Raw genomic sequence first — 23,330 nt, forward strand, 5'->3', positions numbered from 1 at the left:
GTAGCTTAAGAAATTTTTTGAAATCCTAGTAGCAACTAGCAACAGAAAAAACAAAATTAATACAAAATAAGTTTGACAGCACACAAAAAAGAACATTGTTCACAAAATGTGCAATATGTATTCCCAAGAAGAATATATGTAACAACAGTGACTGAAGACGTGGAAATCCAAGTATGTACTGCCTACTGCCGAAAAAAAATATTTCTAAAACTGATGCTTCGATTTACTTGGCAATCATCTACAGTGAGGATAACAGCAGCTAACATGGCAAGGGCAAATCTAGAAGTGCTAATAGTAAGCATTTTTCTGCCTTCAGACATTTTAACTTATTGGAAGCATAAATTACTTCTCAAAATTCAAATGATTTCCGTACTATTAAAGCAGAAATCTATTTTTACTTTCTAGCTATGAAGCTTTTCACAACAATGAAAACCCAAGTTCAATCAGCATAAAAAATGCAGATTACAAACCTTAAAGTCAGGACTAAAGATCTTGTTCTGTTTATCTTTGTGCGCATCATCTAAACCAGATTTCTCCAGTTTAAGGACTAACATCTTCATATCAGGCTCCAGATTCATCAAAGAGCTGGTCCTGAAAAAGCGACAATGTAATTTTAAAATAAGAAGGAACAATTAGTAATACCATGTAAAGTTTCCCTACAATTTAAAACAATAAAGATTTTAACTCAATCCTTTGGTCTAACTTATGGTCATTTATCAGAAGGTACTTCACCATTTCAGCCAAAAGAGAAAAACATCGAAAATTGTCATAAACCAGCTAATGTGATAATGTCTAAGGCTATATAGAAGTTTTGGTGGAAGACTAATTTTATTACAGAGCCAGAATAAAGTTTCCCAATAGTAGTGTCAACTGAACACAAGCAAATTTTGATTTCGCAAAAGATATTAAGGTAAAAAACCGCTTAAGTTAAAAAAATCTGCACAGTGCTATAGGCATCAAAGAAAAAATAAAAATAATTCAGAGGATGAATAGGTACCTACTAATTGATAATGATAAGGATGTCCTCTGAAATGACCTCATTAAGAACTTACATAACATTCATAACTTACAGATGTTTCCTAACATCCTATTATGCCTCTAATTTTGTATTTTAGCACTAACAAAGCTAATGGTACTAACTAGGCCATTATGCCTATTAAAAAAAACTGGCAACAAACATCCATGCAAGAACCAGGTACAAAGAAAAATGGAGCCATTGCCCCCACAACCAATGAGAATAAATTTTTAACACACAAGCATTCAAATACATACTTAATATTTTAAGTAGAAATCCCTAATAAAAATTATGTATTTTCTTCACCATTTCCTACCCTTTACAGATCAGATGCTCTCATGTAAAGAAAAATATTCCCCACAATACCAAAATGAGATGAACAATGATATATTAGTTCATTGTGGCAAACAAACCAACAAAATGAATTTCCACCATAAATAAAAGGTGCCTTTAGTCACTAGCACTTAATAGGTTATGCTTTCAAAAACACACAACACCAGAAAAAGAAAATACCTAAGAAAACTGGTGACCAAACACATAGCAGTGATTTATTCATACCCACTGTGTTCCAAGAGGTATAATTTCATGCTTTGTGTGGAGAAACTTGCTAAAAACTACAGCATTAAAGAAAACCAAAGTGGATGTTAACAATACATAAAAATAAATGGATTTAACATAAAAACAAAAGAAATAATAAATAAGAGGAAACTTGGAACAATGAGTGATCCCAATAGCTTGGATATCTCTTGCTTTATCAAGCGTTCATTATGTATGAATATTGAAGGATGAGGCCCTTCCATTCTCATTTTAATCCTTACTCTGTTTTTCTTTCGTATTACCTGAACGATGTAGAAGAGCTAGATAAAACCCATAAATAATGATAGTTAAAATGATAATCAGCAGGGATGTCATTGCTACCACCTCGTTCTTCCAGTAGTCAGCCACTTCATTCACCTCATTCTACAGTCACTTTGTTTACTAACAACCAGGGATGGCAAGTAAAATAAAATGAAAATGTTTTGTTTCAACCTGGAGGGAAACGAAAATACGAGGCCCAGGCTTAGTTTCGCTCCCGCACGAAATTAAAAATCACCAAAGAGTTAACTTTTGACCTAGGACAAAACTTTACTCCCAGGAATGAAACTAAGTTAAAGAAGCTCTGCTTCTCATAGTTAAGTTTTGATTCCAGAAGTTGAGTGGGGGATAAGAGGGAATAGTTTCAACCCATTAAGTTTGACATATGTGTAGAGAGGTTAAAACATTGAGCTTAAAAATCAACCCCATGCATCTAATGGTGGTAAGCCAAACCTCTAATTCATTCAACCTTGCTTTGTACTCGGTGTGTGGGTCAAAAATAAACCATTCGAAAGTGAAGCACACGGTCCCACCAGTGCAAAACATTATCTGTGTTTTGTTTTGTTCCAGTGGTTAAGTTTCCTTTTGGCCCGAAGTAGTTTTGACTCAGATTTCATTTCAACCCTGAGTTTAGCTCCCAGGGTTTAAATCCAATTAGTTTTGCTTCCATATTTCGCTCCTGGGAACAGAACTCTTGAAATTTGACTGGTTTTGACTTTCGTTTAGTTTCCATTGCCATCCGTGCTAGTCACATAGGTCTCCTCATTTTCATCAACCTCTCGACTGAGTATCACAGCAGGAGAAAATCAATTTGGCAAGAGAAATGTGATGGAGAGACTTTATAACTGATTCTAACAAGCTATGTTCACCTTCTATCTCTGCATATTTGGCCATTTGGTATTGAATTTTGCAAATCCATTAAGTTAACGATTAGAAGTGAATATTAATCTCAGCAATGTGAAGACATCACAATTTATAATTTCCAATCACTTTTGAATTTCTGAAATCCAAAATGTAATACACCGGTAAAAAAATCTTCATACTATACCTCATATGCTCTTTCAATTTCATAAGCATTAGGTAAATTTTATAGAAGGTTTCAACCTGACTTTTTCCTGTTTTCAGTCTCGAAAGAATAAAAAAATCAGAAAAATAGCTACTATTAAACAGGCAATTTTTTTATTCGAAAAATAAATACATGCATACACTTAGTAAGTATTTCAATGACACTATTTCATTAGGGGAATTTCTCATATATAATTAATTTAAATGCCCACTTATACCAGTTAGGCCACTTTTTATGGCTTTAATATAAATTAAATCCTTTCCACTGATATTGGCAGTAAAACATATCCTGAGAAAAATATTGGCTGATTGCCTAAAAGGAACTCCAAGCAACACGTCAATTTTATATGCAAAAATCTTTCCATATTTCGACTATTGCTGCAGTATGACATGTAATATAGATGAGGATAATAACTGCAGACTTCAAGTAGCAATGAATGCTACACTGTGATTTATGCGACCTTAAAAGTTGGGAGTATATAAGTGAGGTAAACATACATCTCAAATGGCTAAAAGCACATGAAAGACTAGTCTACTTTACCTTAATAACAGCATATAAAATTCTTAAGTCTGGATGTCACCTTATGTTTTCAACAAATGTGTCTTGTAAAAGAAATATACAACAGCGTTCAAAAACAACTCATCTTTCTTATCTATTGATCCCACAATATCGTACAGAGACGTGCCATAAATCATTCATAGGGTCTCTTCCCTTAAGATGGAATTTACTGCCTGACGATGTTAAAGTATGTAAAGCCATCTCAAGTTTCAAAGAAAAGTTTTCGATTTGATAAATTCTAACATGCTGAAATGAAAAGAGAAATTGATTGTTGTATCTTTTGGATTATAATCTGTTACATGATATTACATACACATTCTCATTCACTCTATGCAATAATATGCACATTTTATTCTGGATATTTGAGTTGTATTTTTTTAATTAATTTGTTGATTATGCTAATGTGTTTCCTGGTTGTTCATTTATCAATGTCCTAAGCACTGATGAGTGCATGGCAATAAATTTTTATCATATAGGTATTATTTTATCACAATTCTGTGGACAGTAATTATTCACCCAAAAAATCAAACCCAAAAAGCTGCAAAAACCTTGGTCAAGTTCGTTAGTGAGCAAAATCGGACAGTTAGTAAGAGAGTACCACTTGGTAAGTACACAAAACTATTTGAGAACGTGCAGTCTAATATTGGAGCCATAAAACACAGATTAGATAAAATGATGGACTATGATACCAATTTGGTGGACAGATTGAGTGACCTGAGGCACTCTGGAGCAGGTTTCACTAAAAAAAGTGGAAATTCATGGAATCCCAGTTTCTAATGTGGAAGTGCTAGTTGCCACAGCCTACAGAACATGTACCACATTGGGGATTTAAATCAAGGCAAATGACATTGAAATAGCTTACAGGGTTGGTAAAATTCATAGTACACAATCTAACACCCTCAAAAAACAGCTCTAGTGGTGAAATTCATCAGGGTAAAACTTGCCGAAGAAAATGTACACTCAAGGAGAGAGAAAAGAAAATTAATTCTCTCAACTTTGACTTGGGAACAAGTAAAAGCAGTAACAATCTTGTTTTTGTGAATAAATCCTTGACCCAAGGAAAAGGAAGCTATTTAATCTAGCAAAAGCCCTAAAGTGTGATGGACAGTGGAAGTACTTATGGGTAAGAGGGTATCCACAATTGGAAGGGTGACGGAGGTGAGGAACTTTCCTTTAGAAATGAAGTGATACTGACATATGCATAGAAGAGACATAAGGGTTCCAGTCCAACATGTGCATGTCTTTATTTAAATCTGATCCTGACATTGTTCCTCTAAGTGAAACATGGTTATTAGACAGTGCCACTGATTCATAAGTATGCACTGGTGGTCAAGACCAGGTTTACAAGAAAGACAGAGATGCATCTCTGACAGGGAGAAAACTGGTTTTGGAGAGATGATAATGGTAAAAAAAACATGTAGTCCTTGGTTACACTTTCAGAAATGGAAACCAATGATGAAAATATTTGGATAAAAATCCTTAGAAATAATTTGCTGTATTTGTGCGTAGTTCGCTTCCTGACTACCTGATTTATGCATTGAAAATTATTCTACATTTTATTATAGAAATTGAGAGCATCATTATAAATAAGGATTTATGTAATCATCCTTGGTTAGTTCAATTATTTCAAGTTTATGTCATCAGAGAGAACAAGGGATATTATATGCATGGAGCTAGAGATATTTGTAACTATAGTGAGTCTTAAGAAAAAAAGGAATATCAAGAATCTGCATGGTAAAATATTTATTCTAGTTCTCATGAATATTGATGGAATAGATATTAAGCAGACTCCATGTGGTTTGTCTTTACTTAGAGAATATCTTTATCACCCAGCCATCACATTTAATTACAAATGCAAAACTTTAAAAACCACATAAAACTTTGTGTAAAAAGTGCCTCTTTAAATTTAAAAGGAGGAGATAACTTGAGGCCATATCATGAACTAAACAACAAAAATTGAAATGCCATTGCATCAATTAATGATGTCAATGCGGGGTAAGAAATGTTCAACTTATTTTTACGAAGCAATTGGTAACAAAGTATCTATTCCCAAATGTAAGGAATCAAGATGTAAAGATCCATTCTGATATACTTATGACTTGATAAAGGAAATTAAAGGAAAGATTGACTTAGAAAATTCTTTAGGAAGTTTGTTTCAATCTATCACCAAGGTACGTAAAATTGTTTAAGAGTAGACTTATTATGATTAATGATAGTTTTAATTTATATTTAGAGAAAGTAAAATTATATATAAGTTGGGAAAATTATGAAAGTTTTTGGAAATTTTCTAAATATAAATAATCTGTTAAATGCACCCCAGAGGTCATTGTATGAAATGGGCATGAGACGAATTCACCAAGAGAAATATGTACTGGATGCATCAAGGGAATATTTAGAGCTAGTACACAAAAAATCAAGCATCTGTAACCGTCTTATATTAAGTTTCTGCTTCCACAAGCAATATATGCATGAACTGTACAAGAGGATGACTTGTTTGATTGTTCATCAACACAGAATGATTGTAATGAGTTAAGGTAGTCACAGAGAAACCTTTTGTATTTCAATTTTGATAAGTGCTCAGTGATTACCTATGCAAAGGAAAAGAATGAATTTGAATACATACATGTACAGTAGACTCGTTATTACGAAGTTCATGGGACCGAAAAACCAGGGGTTTGTTATACCGACATTCGTATGAACAATTCTTTTAGGGCTCATAGTAAAAAAAAAAATACTTTGTCAAAATTTCTTGCCTCTTCAATTTTCAGAGTCGTATGCATAATATATGCCATTAAATTATGTGAAAATACATAAAAACAAGCAAATTGGTTTGATTTTATCAATAGAAGAATGCGGCATGATGCAATCGAGGGTTGATATATTCCCAAATACAGGAAGTCCTTGATATATGAATAAGATGCATTCCGAGACATAACTCATCAGTTAAAACTTATGCAAGGCATCGAAAAGTAAGGTTATCCTGCAGAATGCAACACTGCATTACAATAGTGGGGTAACTCACGATTGTGGCGAACTGATCTGGCTGGGAGTGTGACGCAGTCGGAGCCGAAAAATATTGCTGTCCACGGGTAGGAAGAAAGGGCAAAACGCTGAACAGTTATAGACTTCACAATGGATTAAATGAGACTTTGTTCAGATAATGCCCAAAGTGCGAGTGCGAGCAAAGAGAAGACACCGCGTCGCATCAGCCAACTCAAAAGACACCCAATTTGAAATTTTGGGCACGCTTGAATTTTTCGAAGGTTCTCTGAAAGTAAGTGAGTCGAGTATTCGTGAGAAGAGGATATACTGTAAATCCGATTTACGAGCAGTACGAGCATCCAATTTACGAGTGGGTCACCATGATTCCACAGTTATGAAGTTTACTATATGATGTTGAGTGCACACTTAAGTTTCTCCTACTGAAGAAAGAACCATAATTAATGCTCTTGAGCACAGTTCAAGAGGAGAACTTAAATGTAGCATAATGATTATAATGTAGCATAGTGTCTATTCACCAAAATACCGATGCTTACATGTGGAACTTTGTAATAAAGTTCTTTTTGTAACCGCTGGGACCGGGACTAAGGTTCACAATTTTATAATAATGAAAATTTCATAATAACTAGAGATGTGCGAATAGTATCTGCAAATATTCGAATACCTTGAATACTAGAAAGTATTCGATATTCGAGATCTCGAATAATTATGCTAAAGGTACACTCTCGTATAACTCGATTACTTTGAATTTTGCACCATACTTTGACTGTCACACGCACGTCGTTGGTAGTTGACTCGGAAAAATGAAGAAAACTCTAGTTGTTTAGTGCATGGAGCACCATTTAAGGGAAGTTGAGGAACTACATCAATTTCGCGGATTAGAGCGGTGAAAAGAGCTCGACGTGAGGAACCTAAAATGATCACATGAAAAAATCAGAAAATCCCTGGTTTCCCCCACCCTCCTCGGTGCCGTGGGATAGTAACTATGTAGCACAATTCCCAAAATCCACTACCCCCTCCATCCATCAGCCCTTGGCCCCTCCTCCCACGCTTTCGTCCCCTCCGAAATCAAACAAAAGGCCCCAGCTCACGCAGGGTTCGTATTACAAAGACCATAAATCAAAAGTTTCGAAAGAAAATATCAAGTTACATGAGAATAATAGAATTGTGTTTCACCCTTCCCTCTTTTTCTCCCCCACTGACCTTTTTCTGCCTACCTGCTTCGAAGTTCCCCATTTCTGGAGGTCAGCTGCTGCATGAGTCATCTATTAGCCCAAAAGGTGTCTAACAATGACTTTCGGCAATTGATATTAAACCTTTACTGGATTGAAATATTAGTAATGTGCGCATAATTTAAAAAAGAAGAAAACAATCTAGACATCTTCGGGTCCAGTAAGTTACTCACCTAGCATTTTGTTCTCCAGAAACGGAGAATTGAAGCAGGTAAGATGAAAAAGGCCAGTGAGTGAAATGGGATTGGGATAAAACATGCCATTGTTTTTGTGTGACTTGATATTTTATTTTGAAGATAATGATTTATGGACTGTGGTGTCGGAAAGGAAAAAAAATATCAAAGGCATGGGGTGATGGAGGGCCAGGGGTGTTTTTTTTAAATCTGTGACGTAGTCACTTTCGACATGGTTGTCATCCTATGGCGTTGAGATTCTACCAATGGTTGTTCAATCTCTTTGTACGAGTAACACATTGTGCCTGTCGTATTTTGACGTAAAACTTTCCGCGGCTGAAATTCTGTTGCTTAACCCCTACAAGAGCTTTAAAAAAAAATAGTTCATGAGTAGGACAAGCATCGCAGTGCAACAGTGCATGAAAAGGTAGGATCGGAACTCTTTCCACTCACTCATAAGGGACACTGCATTCACTGAAACATTAATTTAAAATTTCGGATCCAGATCCCATTCTTTCAGTGAATTTGGACCTGAAGCGTCCGATGAAGGGCAATATCCGCAGATATTTGGATCCCAGATATTCCATCCGACCATCCCTAATAAAAATACATTCATATGATCGAGAGAGTGCAATCAAGGTTTTTCATAGGGATATGCAAGCAGCACTTTTTGATCTGAAGTCGAGTTGAAAACTACTCGCGAGTATAGAGTCGAGTTAAGTCGAGTAGGTAATTTCTGGACCAGGCAATAAACAATGCATACTCTAATGTATTCTCATTTTTACGATCCCATAATGAATTTTTTTATTCTAAATGCTTAGCTTGATGTAAAACGGAAAGGATAATGAGGAACTTAGGCGGTAATTGCATCAGACTTGGAGAAAAATGAACATTATTGTGTCTTAAAGAGTTCCTTAGGCACAATTGAAATGAATTAACCTCTAGAAATGAATCATGTACTATTTGATCCATTCAAATTCTCATGTTGAAAAAACAATTTTTCTATGTGGTCAAGCAGCAGGTTTTGACCTCTCCATGTCACTGCCAGCAGAAAATTGCCTTTCGCAACACACTTGTTTGGATGCACAAGTACATACTTTCTATCCACAATTGCAAGATTCGGGAACTTTGGAATTCTAATCAAAAATTATATCAACGATTTTTATGGATCTTGAAACTTCATGGAATTTAAGTGGACGAGGTGAACGAACTATAGAACTTAGCTTTAGCTATGTAGACCAAAAAAAATATACATATACATATTTCTCAAGTCGTTTAATCAACCTTAGTTGCTCATATTTTTTAATTCCAAGAAAAAACTTAACGCAATAGAGGAATAAAAGGAAATTAGCATTGGACATATGCAGTAATCAAACACGCTAAAAGATTGTAACGTCAAACACTGGGAAAAACTGGCATTGTCCACTAAAACATTAAAGTTGCATATTTTTCTTTCTTTTAGAAATCTTAACAATTTGTTAAGATTCTCTAGGCGTCTGAATGAAGAGTGTTGAGTAGGGTACAAAGGTATCGCACAAGAAAGGATGAGCGATGCAGCAGTCCACTCCGATTACTTCGAATATGCTGCCAGGTAGGATGACAATCGGCCGCCTTGGCTGACAAAAATATGTTCGGCGCCCACATAGACAACAATAGTGTTTATAGCAAACTGAAACTCCCAAACCAAGGCATTAGAATGACTTATCGACTTTAAAAACGATATTATTACTTGAGATTCATGACAGCGCTTCCTGTCAACAGATTTGTAGACGTACCGGCCTCGACAGGTCTGCAACCGAAGCAACTAGACTCAACTCGGATTTTTGAGTACTTGCACATCCCTAGTTTTTGAGGTACATTAATATGTTCATTATACTTCTTGACCTTCAATTGATTACTAAGCTGAGTATATGTCCTAAAAACTGTGTGTATGGAATTTACTAAAAGATTTATAGTTTTTGCATGACATTATGAAGAAATGAAAAACTTACTGCCCAAAATTTCTCTCCTTTATTAACTTTTAAGTTACTACCTTCCCCACCCACTCTCACTGTTCTCTAGTCTTCCTCTCCGCTGAACTTCCTCTCCCCACACTTTGAACCCTTTTCACGTCCAGTTAAATCATTTGCAAGCATTGGCTTTCATATCTCTAACTCAAATATTTTCCCCTTCTATGCTTTTTGCTTTTTACTATTGGTTTCATTGTTTTATTTTACTTCAAAATTGCAAGTGTAAGTCTTAAAACATTTAATGTTACTAGGCCACTGTAAAACGGCACTTTTGCGGTACATGGTTATGCACCATTAAAATAAAAAATAAAAGTCAGGCAATTTTCAATTCTAAGCCTCCTCCCCAGGAAAGGCAACATTGCAAGGGTCTAAGGCTTACCTGGATGTTCAAAACATTTAGCCTTATTTGTAGCGTTTCATTTTTTGAAATTTTGACTGAAGAAGTTAACACAAAATGCAATTTTTCTGACATAGCCTACTGTACACTACTGTCCCAAATACTTCTAGAAAAAATTAAATCAAAAAATTCTAATGAAACGTACTACCTGACTTGAAATTATGTACCAATGAGAAGCATATTTTTGCTTGCTTTTTGCCATTATTTACAAAACCAGAGCAATGCTAATGATATCAGCACACAAACAACAAGCAATTGTGAGTTTAAAAAATAAAATATTATTAAAGATAACACTTCATTTTTAAACAATCAGACACAGCAACACTCAAAGAACTATGTGGAATACACAATGTTCCAAAAACCAAACAATATGCAAATTTAATACAGTTACGCGCTTTTGCAAATGAAAATAGGAAGAATAAAATACAATAATAAAAACACACTCCATGATTTCTTACAAAATAAAGGTAAAGTAAATTTCCCATAACCCGAAAATTTTCAACCAAAAGCCACACAGCTTGTATGCATTTTCATTTTCACTACACACCTACTGGTAGAAATGGATAATCAAGGTCTTTACATGCATTGTCTACCTAATACAATAGGTATTTTAAAAAAATATCTGAAATCACAGTAAAAGTTTAATGAACCCACAAAAAATAACAAATTAAATGGATTTAGATCATGCCTGAATTAAAAGGCTAAGCTAGCCACGTAAGCTCCTTTGACTAAAGCCTTAAGCTGCATCAGAGAAGGAAATCCTTGAATAAATTTGCAGAATTTTAAAAGGAAATATTTCAGTAAGTAGAGGTGTATTTACACGGTGATAATGAATAACATAAAATTTTGGATGGCTTACACTGCAAATAAACTCCAACAGCAGAAAATGCTTATTATTATCCTTCTCACTAATGCCGTACGAAACACTTTGATTTTGGCTAAAGATAGCAACAATGCCATCTGCAGTCAGAACTGAGCATTCTAAAACTATCTCCATATTAGGTTAACATCAAGAACACATCAAAAAGCAGGGAGTGACATCCCAGATTTTCATATGAATGCTTGCTTGTGAGTGCTTGAGCAATCCCTTGCGCCCACAAATGGAAGGATCAGTGAATAGCAAAACAAAACACAAAAAAGCTGTCAACTCTTTCATCATAACAAAAAACAGAAAGCATCACATGACTACTAGTATACCTGGGATGGGTGCCTCTTGTTGCACGAAGACTGCATGCAAGATTTAACCTGCTAGAAAAACACCAATCAGACCACTTTAATACCACTTCCATGGACATTAGACTCAGCCCACATGTTCATAGGCAAAACCATGGAGTCATATTGAAAGGGAAATGTTAGACCTAACCATCTATTACAAATAAGGACTTTTCATGTGCATAGGGTAACAATGAAATGGCAAAAAATGGAAAGAGATTGGTATTCATACAACAGTAAAATTGAAGTGCAAAATATTCTTCAAATTTAGAATTGCTATTGTCATAGATCTCACAAAAATTTATATATTATACATGTTTATAATTTATTCCCACTAATTGGTTAAATAAATGAATTAAAAGTGCACAACCCTACATAACTTTTGCATTTTTCACCAAATTGCACTCTTCACCAAATAATGAGCACAGGTACAACATAGGCATGGTGAATTTTTTCCTTCCACATTCATTGTTAAGTATTTACATAGCACTGGTTGGTCTGTTACGTTGGATGCTAACATCATCATAACTCTCTTTCCAAGGCCATCTATATGCCCTGACAGAAAAGCCCTTACATTCCTAATTCCAGGATCAGTCAATTAACAGTGATACCATCCATATTTGAGCACACAAATTGAGTTGGCTGGAAATTTGAATTACCTCAATTTCTTACAAATCATTTATGAGTAAAATAGGTTCTCCTAAATACATATTAATTAAAAAGAACTGCTGCCTGCTGTCCAATAAATATCAACATCAGAGGATTCTTACAATTATTGCTGATTGTTGATTAACTGATATCCTTAAACACACAAACCCAAAGACAATTAACCTGGATGTGCTTCCAATTAAAGGAACTGACTCAATGCTCCTGTACTTGGGAATTCTTATGCCAGCATCTGTCATGCAAAGTGAGCACAGCACAAATTAGAATTTTTTTTAAATTTTCACTACAATTTCTGTGAACAGTGATAGAGTGTTATGAATTATTTAGACCAAGTATAAATGACTGGTACAAGTATTAAGAAAAATAGCATTTCTGACAGGATTTCAATGGATTTTATATTGCTGGCAATTAAAATATATACTATCTGATAACAAAAATAAAACATACGCAAAAACATGATAATAAGGTTTTAACTCCACAATTATCACCACTCATTCATGCATGCAAAATTTCTCCTACACATTCGAGCTAAAAAGTCTAGGCATAAGCATTAGAATACCACAAATACTGTCAAGACTTAATTTCAGCCTTAATCATACGAGGAGCATTGAATCAAGATGTGCCACACTTCACTGATGCAAAGAAAATGATCATTAAACTTCATCAGCTAATTAATTCCATGTATCAGTCTCATATGACTCCATATTAAAATTTACTGATTCCGTCTATATTCCAAGAAAGGTCTCTCTTTGTGTGTAGCAATGAAACTTTTCCCAAAAAGTCCCTTATGCAATCATTACACACTTTTTCCAATTACTCATTTCCCAAAATGTTACAGTAGTGAACACGTAGCTTATTTCGTTTTCCTGCAATTCAATCATAAAATAATATAAGGCATCAGGTGACAACTAATGAGTATCCAGAAAGTGCTGATAGGAATGAAGTTGGTGCAAAGGCTTCCACAGTGAGTCAACATATTAGTTCCTCAATTTTTCTGATTTCGTCATATTATAATTGTATAAAAGACAACAACGGAAGATGTCCGCTGGACTGCAGGAGAAACTGCTTAGAGCATGGAAAAACCTAAAAAATGCACCCTACATTACCTACAGGAGTGTTAAAAAGAATTAGCAAAATACTTTTCTTCAGTTGAAATGAGCACTGATGAAATGCATTTTCACATTCAACTAGGCATTAACATGCGGCCTCCCCAAAATTGCTCACATGAAAGGAGCCCACAGCAGCTGTACATGAAGAAGTGGATGCAATCATAGAGAGAGAGCATTCTGTTAGGATACCAGCAAAATTTCTGTTGTATCTCACAGATAAACCATAGTTTGAAATTACAGTTCTCCAGTTACATCACGGCCAAAAACTTTTTCACAAGAGAGTTGCAAGCTTGAAAAAAAATTTTACCGGCATAGCAATTAAGCGATTTTTTGATCATGCTTTTTGACCTGGCTCCAAGCACTGAGATCTTGATACTCAGTTTGATTGTTCAAGTTGCTCAGAGTCTATTTCTATGGAATCCCAACTATTGGAATGCATGTTTTCACTGCTTCCCATGAATTCTATATGGAATGAAATGCAATGCTAATAGATCAGGTGAATTGAACATTGCATGCATAATTCGAGAGCACTTTTTTACTAGGGAAGGTACTACCATTTCCAGACTAAAAAATAGGAATGTGTCAGGTATTGAGGCCTAAGTTCAGGAGCAAGAGGTATCATATATGGTCTATGGGAAATAAGTATCACTGGTGGCTTCCCAAAATAGATTTATAACATACAATGAAAATAAATATGTTTATGATACAAACATCACAACACCAGAATTATGACCATGAAATACGAGGTACGAAAATATGAAGTTGCGAAAATACGAAATGTTTTGAAATTACAAACATCAGGCTCAGTCCCCAGGAGTCGATGAGATTTGTTTACATGAACAATGGCGTAAAATTTGTCAACAAAACTAATTATTCCAGTGAAAGCAGCAAAAAAAATCCATGCTTCTGACTGTGGTGTATCAAGGTGTGAAATCGTAAATGATAGGGCCACTTTTGAGGAAAAGAGTATGCATAAAAACTTACAGAGGGAATCAATGGAAAGTAGGAGTTCAGTAAAAATACATGCCTACTCATAAACATCGCATTGACAATACTTCATAGTTTATCACGTGAGAAGGTCGGGTGGGATATTTCTACACTAATTCTTAAACCTTACGCTATTCAATCATACCCAGAAAATGTTGCAAGTGCATAAAATTAGTCAAATTTCAATGCTGTAGTGGGTTCAGACAAGTACCGTTAGTCTGTCCCAGCTTCCGTGAGAGCGGATTAGCATCCCTTCCCTCTCCATTCACCCAAAGACACGGCTGGGCTACCTGCCCTGCTAATCCTGTAATATATCCTAATCATGTAGCCAAGTTAGGAAGCACGAGTCACTTTTTGGGAAAAACTAAATGAAACATCAACTTTTCATAATTGATAATTTTACCTCATGAGATTAAATAATTAGCGATCTGGTTAATATTTAAAAAAGTTTTACCACTGCAAATAGGCGTGCCATAAGCGGAAATAAATATTAGGGCGGAAGGGGGAAAGAAAAAACTAATTAACTATCGAATTAAATCATTCTCAGGTTTCTGTCCGGGTAAGGTGCTCCATCTACCTCTCTGCCCACGTTTCCATCAAAGACTTTTCCATCGTCATCATGGCCATTGATACCTACCGGGTGTGAGGTGCCATGTTTATAAAATTGCCTCTCTTCTTCTCTGCAGACTATTCTATTGAAATTAGTAATTTGCTTTGCTCTTTTCACGCTACTATTTATGATTACAACTAATTTTTAGTGATAAAACTAAGAAAATCTTTTCTTTCAATCAATGATACTTTGTAATGCAAATGCAATGCAGTTATCATTGCACAGGAGAAAGAAACACAAAAACTAAATGAGGTTGAGTTATAAGTTTTGGGATATCATTTCTGAGAATTCACGCACGTGAGCCAACACTTCACCTAAATATCTTGAGAAATGATAACACGTGTGTTGTAGGAAAAAATGAAATGTAGATAATAACGATTCTCTCTTTATTTCCCTGATACCAAAAGATGCTTCTCCAGCCTTTCTCTTGTAGAAACCTTGCTCCTGTTGCCATAAAAGAAGAGAGCTATACTACATAAACATGGCATCTCACATCCAGCATAATTGGCTCAGCAGAAAACAAGATCTTATGTAATTTAGGATTGTAACTGAATCATAATGAAAATAACTAATTAAAAAGATTGCTCATTCACCTAACAATACGGAAGAATTACAAATAATTACCTAATAAGGTTGTTTTGTAAATGGGCAAAGACCCTTAGTTTTCTTTTTTCTTGTCACTGAGCAATAGACGGCAACATAAATGGCGGTTAATTCAGTCCAAAAACAGAGGACAGAGAATAAAAAGAGAATAATTTACTAATATTAAGCAAAATGCAACCAAAAACAAACAAAATAATATTTTAAAGTATTTACAAATAAATAACAAAGAATGGTAGACTTCATCGGGTAGTGCGAGTATGGGGAAAATTACGATAGAGAAGGTGCAAAATGGATGAGGGATCAAAAACAGGATCAAAATCTGGAAAACATTTGGAATAGGAGTTCATGGAAGAAGGAAGTCTGAATAGAAAAGTGTTTAGAGACAAAAAAGGTGGAGGGTGAAACAATGAAATAAGTCACTACCTAGTCGTGTATGAAGGAACACAAAGCGGGAAAAGGGAAAGAAGGTCAAATGATCTGTATTTGTGGCTAATAATATTTAGGAAGAGTCTCCAGTAATTGAGGACACGTCAATCAGATTAAGATGGGATACCAAGGGAAGATCTTATTTTATTGAGGGAGAGGTTGCAATAAGGCTTGTGGTGGTAGCGGACAACAGAAAGGAAAAAATTCAAGGGGCATTCCAGGAGCTTTAATGAAGAAAGCAGATCCAGAGACCAGATTTGGCAGCAGTATTCCAGGACCGCAGAGACACAGGAAAAGAAGAAGAAGCGTAGAGCAATTATATCCGACACCTCACTGTAGCAATACATCATACCCACCAATGACATAGCGCAGGCGGAAATAGATTTAGTGAGCTCACGGAAGAGCAGCTTACTGTAAAAAAATAACCCCTAAATCCTTCTGAGAAGTGATTGAAGGAATATGATGTCCAGATAAGCGATAATTATGACTCGGGATTGACTTGCGTAGGGTGAAAGGTAGGATGGTACACTTGGATGGATTTATTTCCAGACACCATATGTTAGACCATTGAGTATGGTATCAAGAGCCCTCTGAAGAGCAAAGCAGTCTGTCGGGGAAACAATTTGTTTAAAATTTTTACAATCATCTGCATATAGTAAGATATTACATGTGGTGGAGGAGATGATATCGACCAAGTTGTTTATGTACAATGCAAAAAGTAAAGGCCCGAGGACACTCCCTTGCGGAACTCCTGATTTAACTGGTGCCGTCAAAGAGTGTGACCCATCTACTAAAGTTTGCTGTTTTCTATTTGATAGGAATGATGATAGAATAGAAAGGAAATTACCATGGATATTATAGTGCTTCTCTAGTTTGAAGAGTAGTAACTGATGGTTAATTTTGTCAAAAGCTTTGGCAAAATCAATATAGCAAACATCCAGCTGTGATGAAGTCTCAAATGTGTCAATGCAATATTTGTGCAAAATGGACAGATTTGTAACTGTAGAAGATCTGGGAAGAAAACCATGCTGTTTATCAGATATGAAGGGAAGAGAGTAAGACAACAGACATTGATGAATGATGCACTCACAGATAGTTGATAGAATTGGCAAAATTGAAATACGACGGTAAGACTCCACAGAAGATATCTATCCGGATTCGAAAAGAGGGAAAATGCTGCCAATTTTCCACACTGAAGGAAAGTATGACGTTGAAAAACATCTGTTAAAAATAATGGACAGGGGTAATGCCAAGGAAAGGGCTTTGTTTTTTAGAAACATCATGGCCAGCTGATCTGAACCAGTAGCAAGATTAGTTTAAAGGAATTTTAAAAATTTAAGACATTCATCGGGGGTAGTGGAAAGTGAGGAGAGAGAGTGGGAACTAACACATTTAATATCAAGAACAGAGGTATCCAAAAGTAGGTAAGAGGTGTAGGTGGATGAAAATGAAACTTGGAATAAAGGTCAGCACGCCCTGGACCAACAGCAGTTTCATCACCAAAAGACATTTCCATAGGGGTGGAAGCAGAATTGCGCCTGGTGTTGATCATTGACCAGAACCATTTTGGGTTGGAAACACAATCTGAGGAAATTGAGACTATGTAGCTAGTAAAGTCTAACTTAATTAGATAGTTAGCATGATGCCTAAGGTTCTTGAAAGTTTTTAATGTGCAGGGGTTCAGAAAATGTTTGCACAGGCACCAAACACTTAGCTTATTTTTTAACACAACTGTTTAGGCCAACTGCAGTGAAGTTCCGTAGGTGTTGAAAACAAATATCTATCTTATGCATAGATAATAGTTGCTATTCGCTACTGACCACAAATTCCTAAGTTTCAATTCTTATACAATACAGTAAACTCTTGATTTTACGAAGCAGGATTTTACGAAGTTTTCGATTATACGAAGTGATATTGCGGTCCCGGTGAAAAGCCTATGCTAAATACATGGCGCTATTCGATTATACGAAGTTTCGATTATAAGAAATTTTTTGAATTTACGAACCTCGGCTCGGTCCCTAGGAGCAAATGGCATTCGTTTATACGAACTACGGCGAAAAATTTGTCAACAAAACAAGTTACGCCGGCGTAAGTAGCTAAAAAATCAGCGCTTCCAACTGTGGTCCATCAAAAGTGCGAAATCGTAAATGATAATGCAACTTTGGAGAGAAATGGGTCGCCAAAAATCTCAGTGTGGGAATTTAGGGGGAGTAGGAGTTCAGTTAAAATATCGCGGCTGACATTATGCCCCTATTTACGTGCCTGTTCGTAAACATAGCATCGACAATAATTCGTATTTTAACATGTCAGGAAGGTCGCGCGAAGTATTTCGTACACCCCTAATTAACCCTTTGCACTGCTGTGAACGTACTTCGAAGACTACTTGACTACTTTTTGCCGAAGCACTTCGAAGGGTCCCTAATCCGGGACCCTTTCCTCGACGAGCTCACCCTCGCTGGCCCCTGAAACTGGGCTATTTTTTAATGCATTACCTGACGCAACCCTGGGTTTCAAAGGGCAAAGGTGCCATGGGGGGAAAAAGAGTAAAGTGCGTGTTACTGTGGGGCTGTGCGTCAACCAAACGGGCACGGACAAAATAAGCCCGTTGTCATTGGGAAATTTGAAAGGCCACGGTGCTTAAAACATGTAAAATTGGAAGCCCTCCCCGTTTTTTACCATGCAAATAAAAACAGCTGGATGACCCGAGAAATTTTCCAGCAAACGGTTATACGTCTACAGAGAAAAATTGCTGGAGAGAACAGCAAAATTGTTTTAATAATGGATAATGCCACCGTTCATAAATACGTGGAAGATCTAAAATTGGCTAATGTTCGAGTCCTCTTTTTACCCCCGAACTCGACTAGCAAGTCCCAGCCCTTGGACCAAGGCATTATCCAGGATTTTAAAGTCCTATACCGGAAGAAGCTTGAGCGGTATTACTTGCGATGGATCGGTATGTATACATTCATCTATTTTGCTCATGTGCGTTTGGATATCGATTTAGATATTTTTATTCATGATTATCATTCTTTCAAATCTATTTGCTACTTTTATAAATGGGAACAGAAATTAATAACATCCCGGAATGGACGTTGATACGTGCAATCCGCGCCATAATATCTTTTCGTGTATATATTGGCCTTTGTGAATGAACAACTTAAATATCTTAAGTACTGGGCTCTATTTACCGCCAATTTATATTTCAGGCTTCTCGTAATGAAGACGCACTTCCAAGTCTAACCAGAACTTTCTTCTCACGCGCTTCCCCGTTCTCCCATGCTGGGGTTCTGTCTTTCCAAAGCCGTCCCTTCCCTCCTGCCGTCTTTGGCTGATCTTGCTGACACCCACCTTACGCATCCCAAACCCCTCCTTCCCCAGCATTTCCCATTCACTCCCTCCCTAAGGAGACTGAGCTTGTGTGCGTCGCAAAAAAATACGGCCCCCAAAAGTAGACTGAGGCAGAGCTGAAGGCCATTTCCCCACCATTCTTTGTCCTGCCCCCTTCACCAGTACTTGTGCTGACCACACTTCTTCCCTCAGGCAATCCCCATCCCACTCTTATTCACCCCACCCACTGGGAACGTTCCCCGATTGTGGAGAAGGGCATGGTTCATCTTTACCTGCCAAGTGGGTAAGTTATTAACCGGAGAGAGGTGGAAGAAGTATCTTCCACTATCGGGAAAATGGTGCCGCGCTTATAATTCTCTCTCTTCTTCTCAGCTGACTTTTCAATTGAAATTAATTTCTTTGCTCTTTCCACACTATATTTATTTACGATTATGGCGCGACTATTTTTTAGTGCTAAAACTAAGAAAATCTTTTCTCTACGTCAATGATCCTTTGCCTAACTTTCAATACGGCGGAGAAAGGAACACGAAAACTAAATGAGGTGACGGTACAGGTTTTTGCGTGTCATTTTTTGGGAATTCACGCTAGCGAACCAATACTTAACCACGTTGCGAAATGATAAAACGTCTCTTGTAGGAAAACAATCAATGTGGATAATAACGTTTCTATCTATATTTCTCCGATACTGTAAGATGTTTCTCCTGTCGTTTTCCGGTTGGAACCTTGCTCCTGTCGGCATAAAAGGAGAGAAACATACTATATGAACAGGTCACCTCACACCCGGTATGAAGAATACAGTCCTGATGAAGAATTAAGTCTTTTATGGCAACGTCTGCGAAGATGATGGAACACAGTAGTCGGACGGAGAACTCAAACAGAATTTAATTCAAATATTCGCCAGAAGATAATCACATCCTACGTTATTTATGATCGTAATTGAATCTCAGTGAAAATAGAGCACATTCTGCTGAAAATACGAAGTAACTCGAAATATTAACTTACGAAGGTTATTTTGGAAACGGGCTAAGACCCTTGTTTTTCTTTTTTTCTCGTCACTGAGCGATAGAGGGCGACATAAATGGCGGTTAGGCCGGCTGCCGCTAAAATTCCGTGGGTGTCAGAAACAAATATCTATCTTTTGCATACTTAATAGTAGCTATTGGCTCCTAACCACAAATTTATTACTGTTAATTCTTTTAATAAACATTTCAATTCATTATTTGATTACATTTTCTAAACTGGTCGGGAATTTCTTTAGCGATCGTTGATGTTGAAGTATGAACAAGAAATGGGAATTTTATGGTGGTATAATTATTTAACGATTTTTCACATCATAAATCGATAGCAAAAAGCATTTTCTATGAATTATACCGAGAATAACCACCGAAAACATTTAAATAAGACCACTAAAGACAAAAAACGGCGGAAGAAACAAAAGCGAACATTTTTTTCGTGACTTATGAAAAAGGTTTGAATTTACGAAACTCGATTTTACGAAGTGCCAATTTTCCGGTCCCACTGACTTCGTAAAATCAAGAGTTTACTGTATTTATCAAAAGGTTTTTTAGACTCTGACCAACTTAAGTTTTTAGTCTCACTGGCAAAATGATGGCCATATGAGGCGTTACACGACACACTTTGGCTTCCGACTGCAAGACTGCACAATTTTTGTTCTTTGACAATCTATAGAAAAGGTTTAAGATAATTAAAGAAAAACAATCACCGCCCTTCATTCTCGAACAAGTTAAGCCAATGAATTTAATTTGTTGGTAAACTACCATTGCCAATGAGATGACAATTGCCATGTGAATTCATTCTTTTCTAGATATAGACATCCAAGAATCACATAACATCTTAAAAATCCTTTCGAATTCTCTTGCAACATCTTACAGATTATGTAGCTGCTGATCAAGTAGAATATTTTAATGAAACTTCACTGAGAATTTACCGTGCATTTCTCCACTGAGAATTCACAGCACCGATCGAAATTTCTGAAGCACTAACGCAGAATGTTCGACTTACGTAAATTTCGACTTTTCGACTCGGGGGATGCCTGTAGCTAATAACGACAGGCACCTAGTTTGAATTTTGCCCAGGAGATGGAGCTACCACAGGGAGAAGCTCAATGCTGTTGGATAGTAACATTAACACATTTCCCAAGATCTGCTATCCCCCTCCATTCAGCATTTGCCTCCCTTCCTCTGATGCGTTCCTCTTCTGCAAAATCAAAGAAAAGGTCCCAGCTTGCACAGGGATCGTATTTTGAAGCCCTAGCTTCAAAAGAAAATATCAAGTTACACGAGAACAATAGAAACATGTTTCAAACCCCTCCTTTCTCATCCACAGACCTTTTTCAGCCTACCTGCTCTTCCAAGTTCCCAGTTTCTGGAGGTCAACTGCTGCATGAATCACCTATCAGCCCAAAAGGTGTTTCTCAGTGAATTTTGACAATTGGTATAATACTTTTCTTATATAGGAAAATTAATATAGTGCACGTAATTAAAAAAAGAATGAGATCAAACTCAACGTATTTCTAACGTTATTTAAGCATTTTAAGCAAGAAAATAGTGGGAAAAATACGATGGTGATTTCTGGCAAAACTTGATATCCTCACAGCTGAGCTTCTCGGCAGTGGATGCGGCATTTTTTTCCGAAAACAGGACATATGATTACAATTTATGAGTTATACTATAAGTCTCAATTGTCAGAGTTACTGACGAAAGGATATCATCTCAGGATATTTTGCTTCTCCCTACTGGCAATTCAAATTCATCTGCTCATCTGGCGCTATGCTACTTAGAAATGATTGGGTAATTTGCCTTCTCTTTAGGACAAAAAATTCCATGGCCCTGTCATATAGTCATGATTCACCCCCTGCAGTATGCTCTGCACACACAATAGCAACAGTTCCAAACTTTACCTCGTACGAGTGGTTCCGCACCTTCAAGGGTGGGTTGACTTCAAACCATCGCACAGTGGGTGGAAATCAGAAAAAGGCGGATAAAATTACAAAATGGCTTTTTTCAAGCAATAAACTTCGTACGTATACTCAAAAATGATTGAAATTTATGGATATGTACTTCATTTGACATAGATCTCACACGTTACTTAGATACAGAGGCTCAAACGTGAGCAAATTTCCATAATAATGCCCGTCTTCAATTTTCTATAAAAATCTTCCAAAGAAGATGGTGAAGTTAAAGGTGGATTCTTGCGGGATAAAAAACCACATAATCTGTTGCCATGGTGTTTCACTTTAATTTTCCGTAATCTTAAAGAATATCATCGATAAATTCTTATCGTGCGGTTACAAAATGGCGGATACTGTTTTTCGACAAAGTTTTACATTTAGGTAGAGTTTCAACTGGGTTTTAGGCAAAGTCACGCGGAGTAACTTGTATGAGAGCCTTCTTTGAAGATTTCTTGAGGTATTTATGCAGTTATCTTTGAAACAAGTTTGCGATGCCGGAAATAACATTGATTTTTCGATCGCACAGCAGGGTTTGTCTCTGCGCGTTGGGAGATGTATTAGCCGCGACGCAGTAAGGTTATTGAAACTGTATGGGTTTTAACGCTCAGCATTCACCGTTTTTATGTTTTGCTTCAAGGCACTGATTCTCAAATGGTCTATGGTGAAGGCAGTGGAGGTTTTTCAGCCGAGGTAAGTGCACGTTTCATTGAAGTTCATTTAGTTTTCTTTGGATACGATCGAAGACCATGCTTCTATTAAAAGCATTCAAACCTAAAAAAAAGTGAGTTGTTTTCCTGGGACTCTTACAAAAATACCTACCAGAAAGATACCAGCAGAGACTCTTGTACCTTCTTTACTCTCCGATCCCTGACCCCAAGGATTCTACAGCGAAAATGGTCGTTTTCGCTGTAGAATCCTGGGGCGGAGCGGAGCGGAGCCTTTGACCGTTTTAATGCAGTATTTCCACGGAAGCTTCTAACTTTTTTAAAATGTGTATCATACCCTCAGTTCTACTTTGACTGTGGTGAAGGAAAGTCAAGTTCTCTTGAGTGTGCAGAATTTATGAAAGTGATTTGAATTGGTTGGTGGAGCG

General features: G+C 36.6%; 1 protein-coding gene across 5 annotated transcripts in view; it reads right to left on the bottom strand.

The window, feature by feature from the left end:
• The window catches only part of LOC124171819 (phosphatidylinositol 3,4,5-trisphosphate 3-phosphatase and dual-specificity protein phosphatase PTEN-like), a 111,170-nt gene that overhangs the window by 61,332 nt on the left and 26,508 nt on the right, over positions 1–23,330 (bottom strand). For 3 of the 5 annotated variants that reach the window (XR_006867975.1, XM_046551160.1, XM_046551156.1), the window contains exons 8-9: positions 11,503–11,553; positions 471–591 (exon numbers count right to left, since the gene is read on the bottom strand). Coding sequence is in view for 4 of the 5 variants with exons in the window: in XM_046551160.1 (XP_046407116.1) it covers positions 471–591; positions 11,503–11,553 (172 nt within the window). In the remaining variant the exon portion in view is untranslated. The remainder of the gene's footprint in view (positions 1–470; positions 592–11,502; positions 11,554–23,330) is intronic. The other 2 variants (XM_046551157.1, XM_046551158.1) reach the window with 2 other exon arrangements.

Source organism: Ischnura elegans, chromosome X (assembly GCF_921293095.1).
Source record: "Ischnura elegans chromosome X, ioIscEleg1.1, whole genome shotgun sequence".
NCBI classification, from domain to species: Eukaryota; Metazoa; Arthropoda; class Insecta; order Odonata; family Coenagrionidae; genus Ischnura; species Ischnura elegans.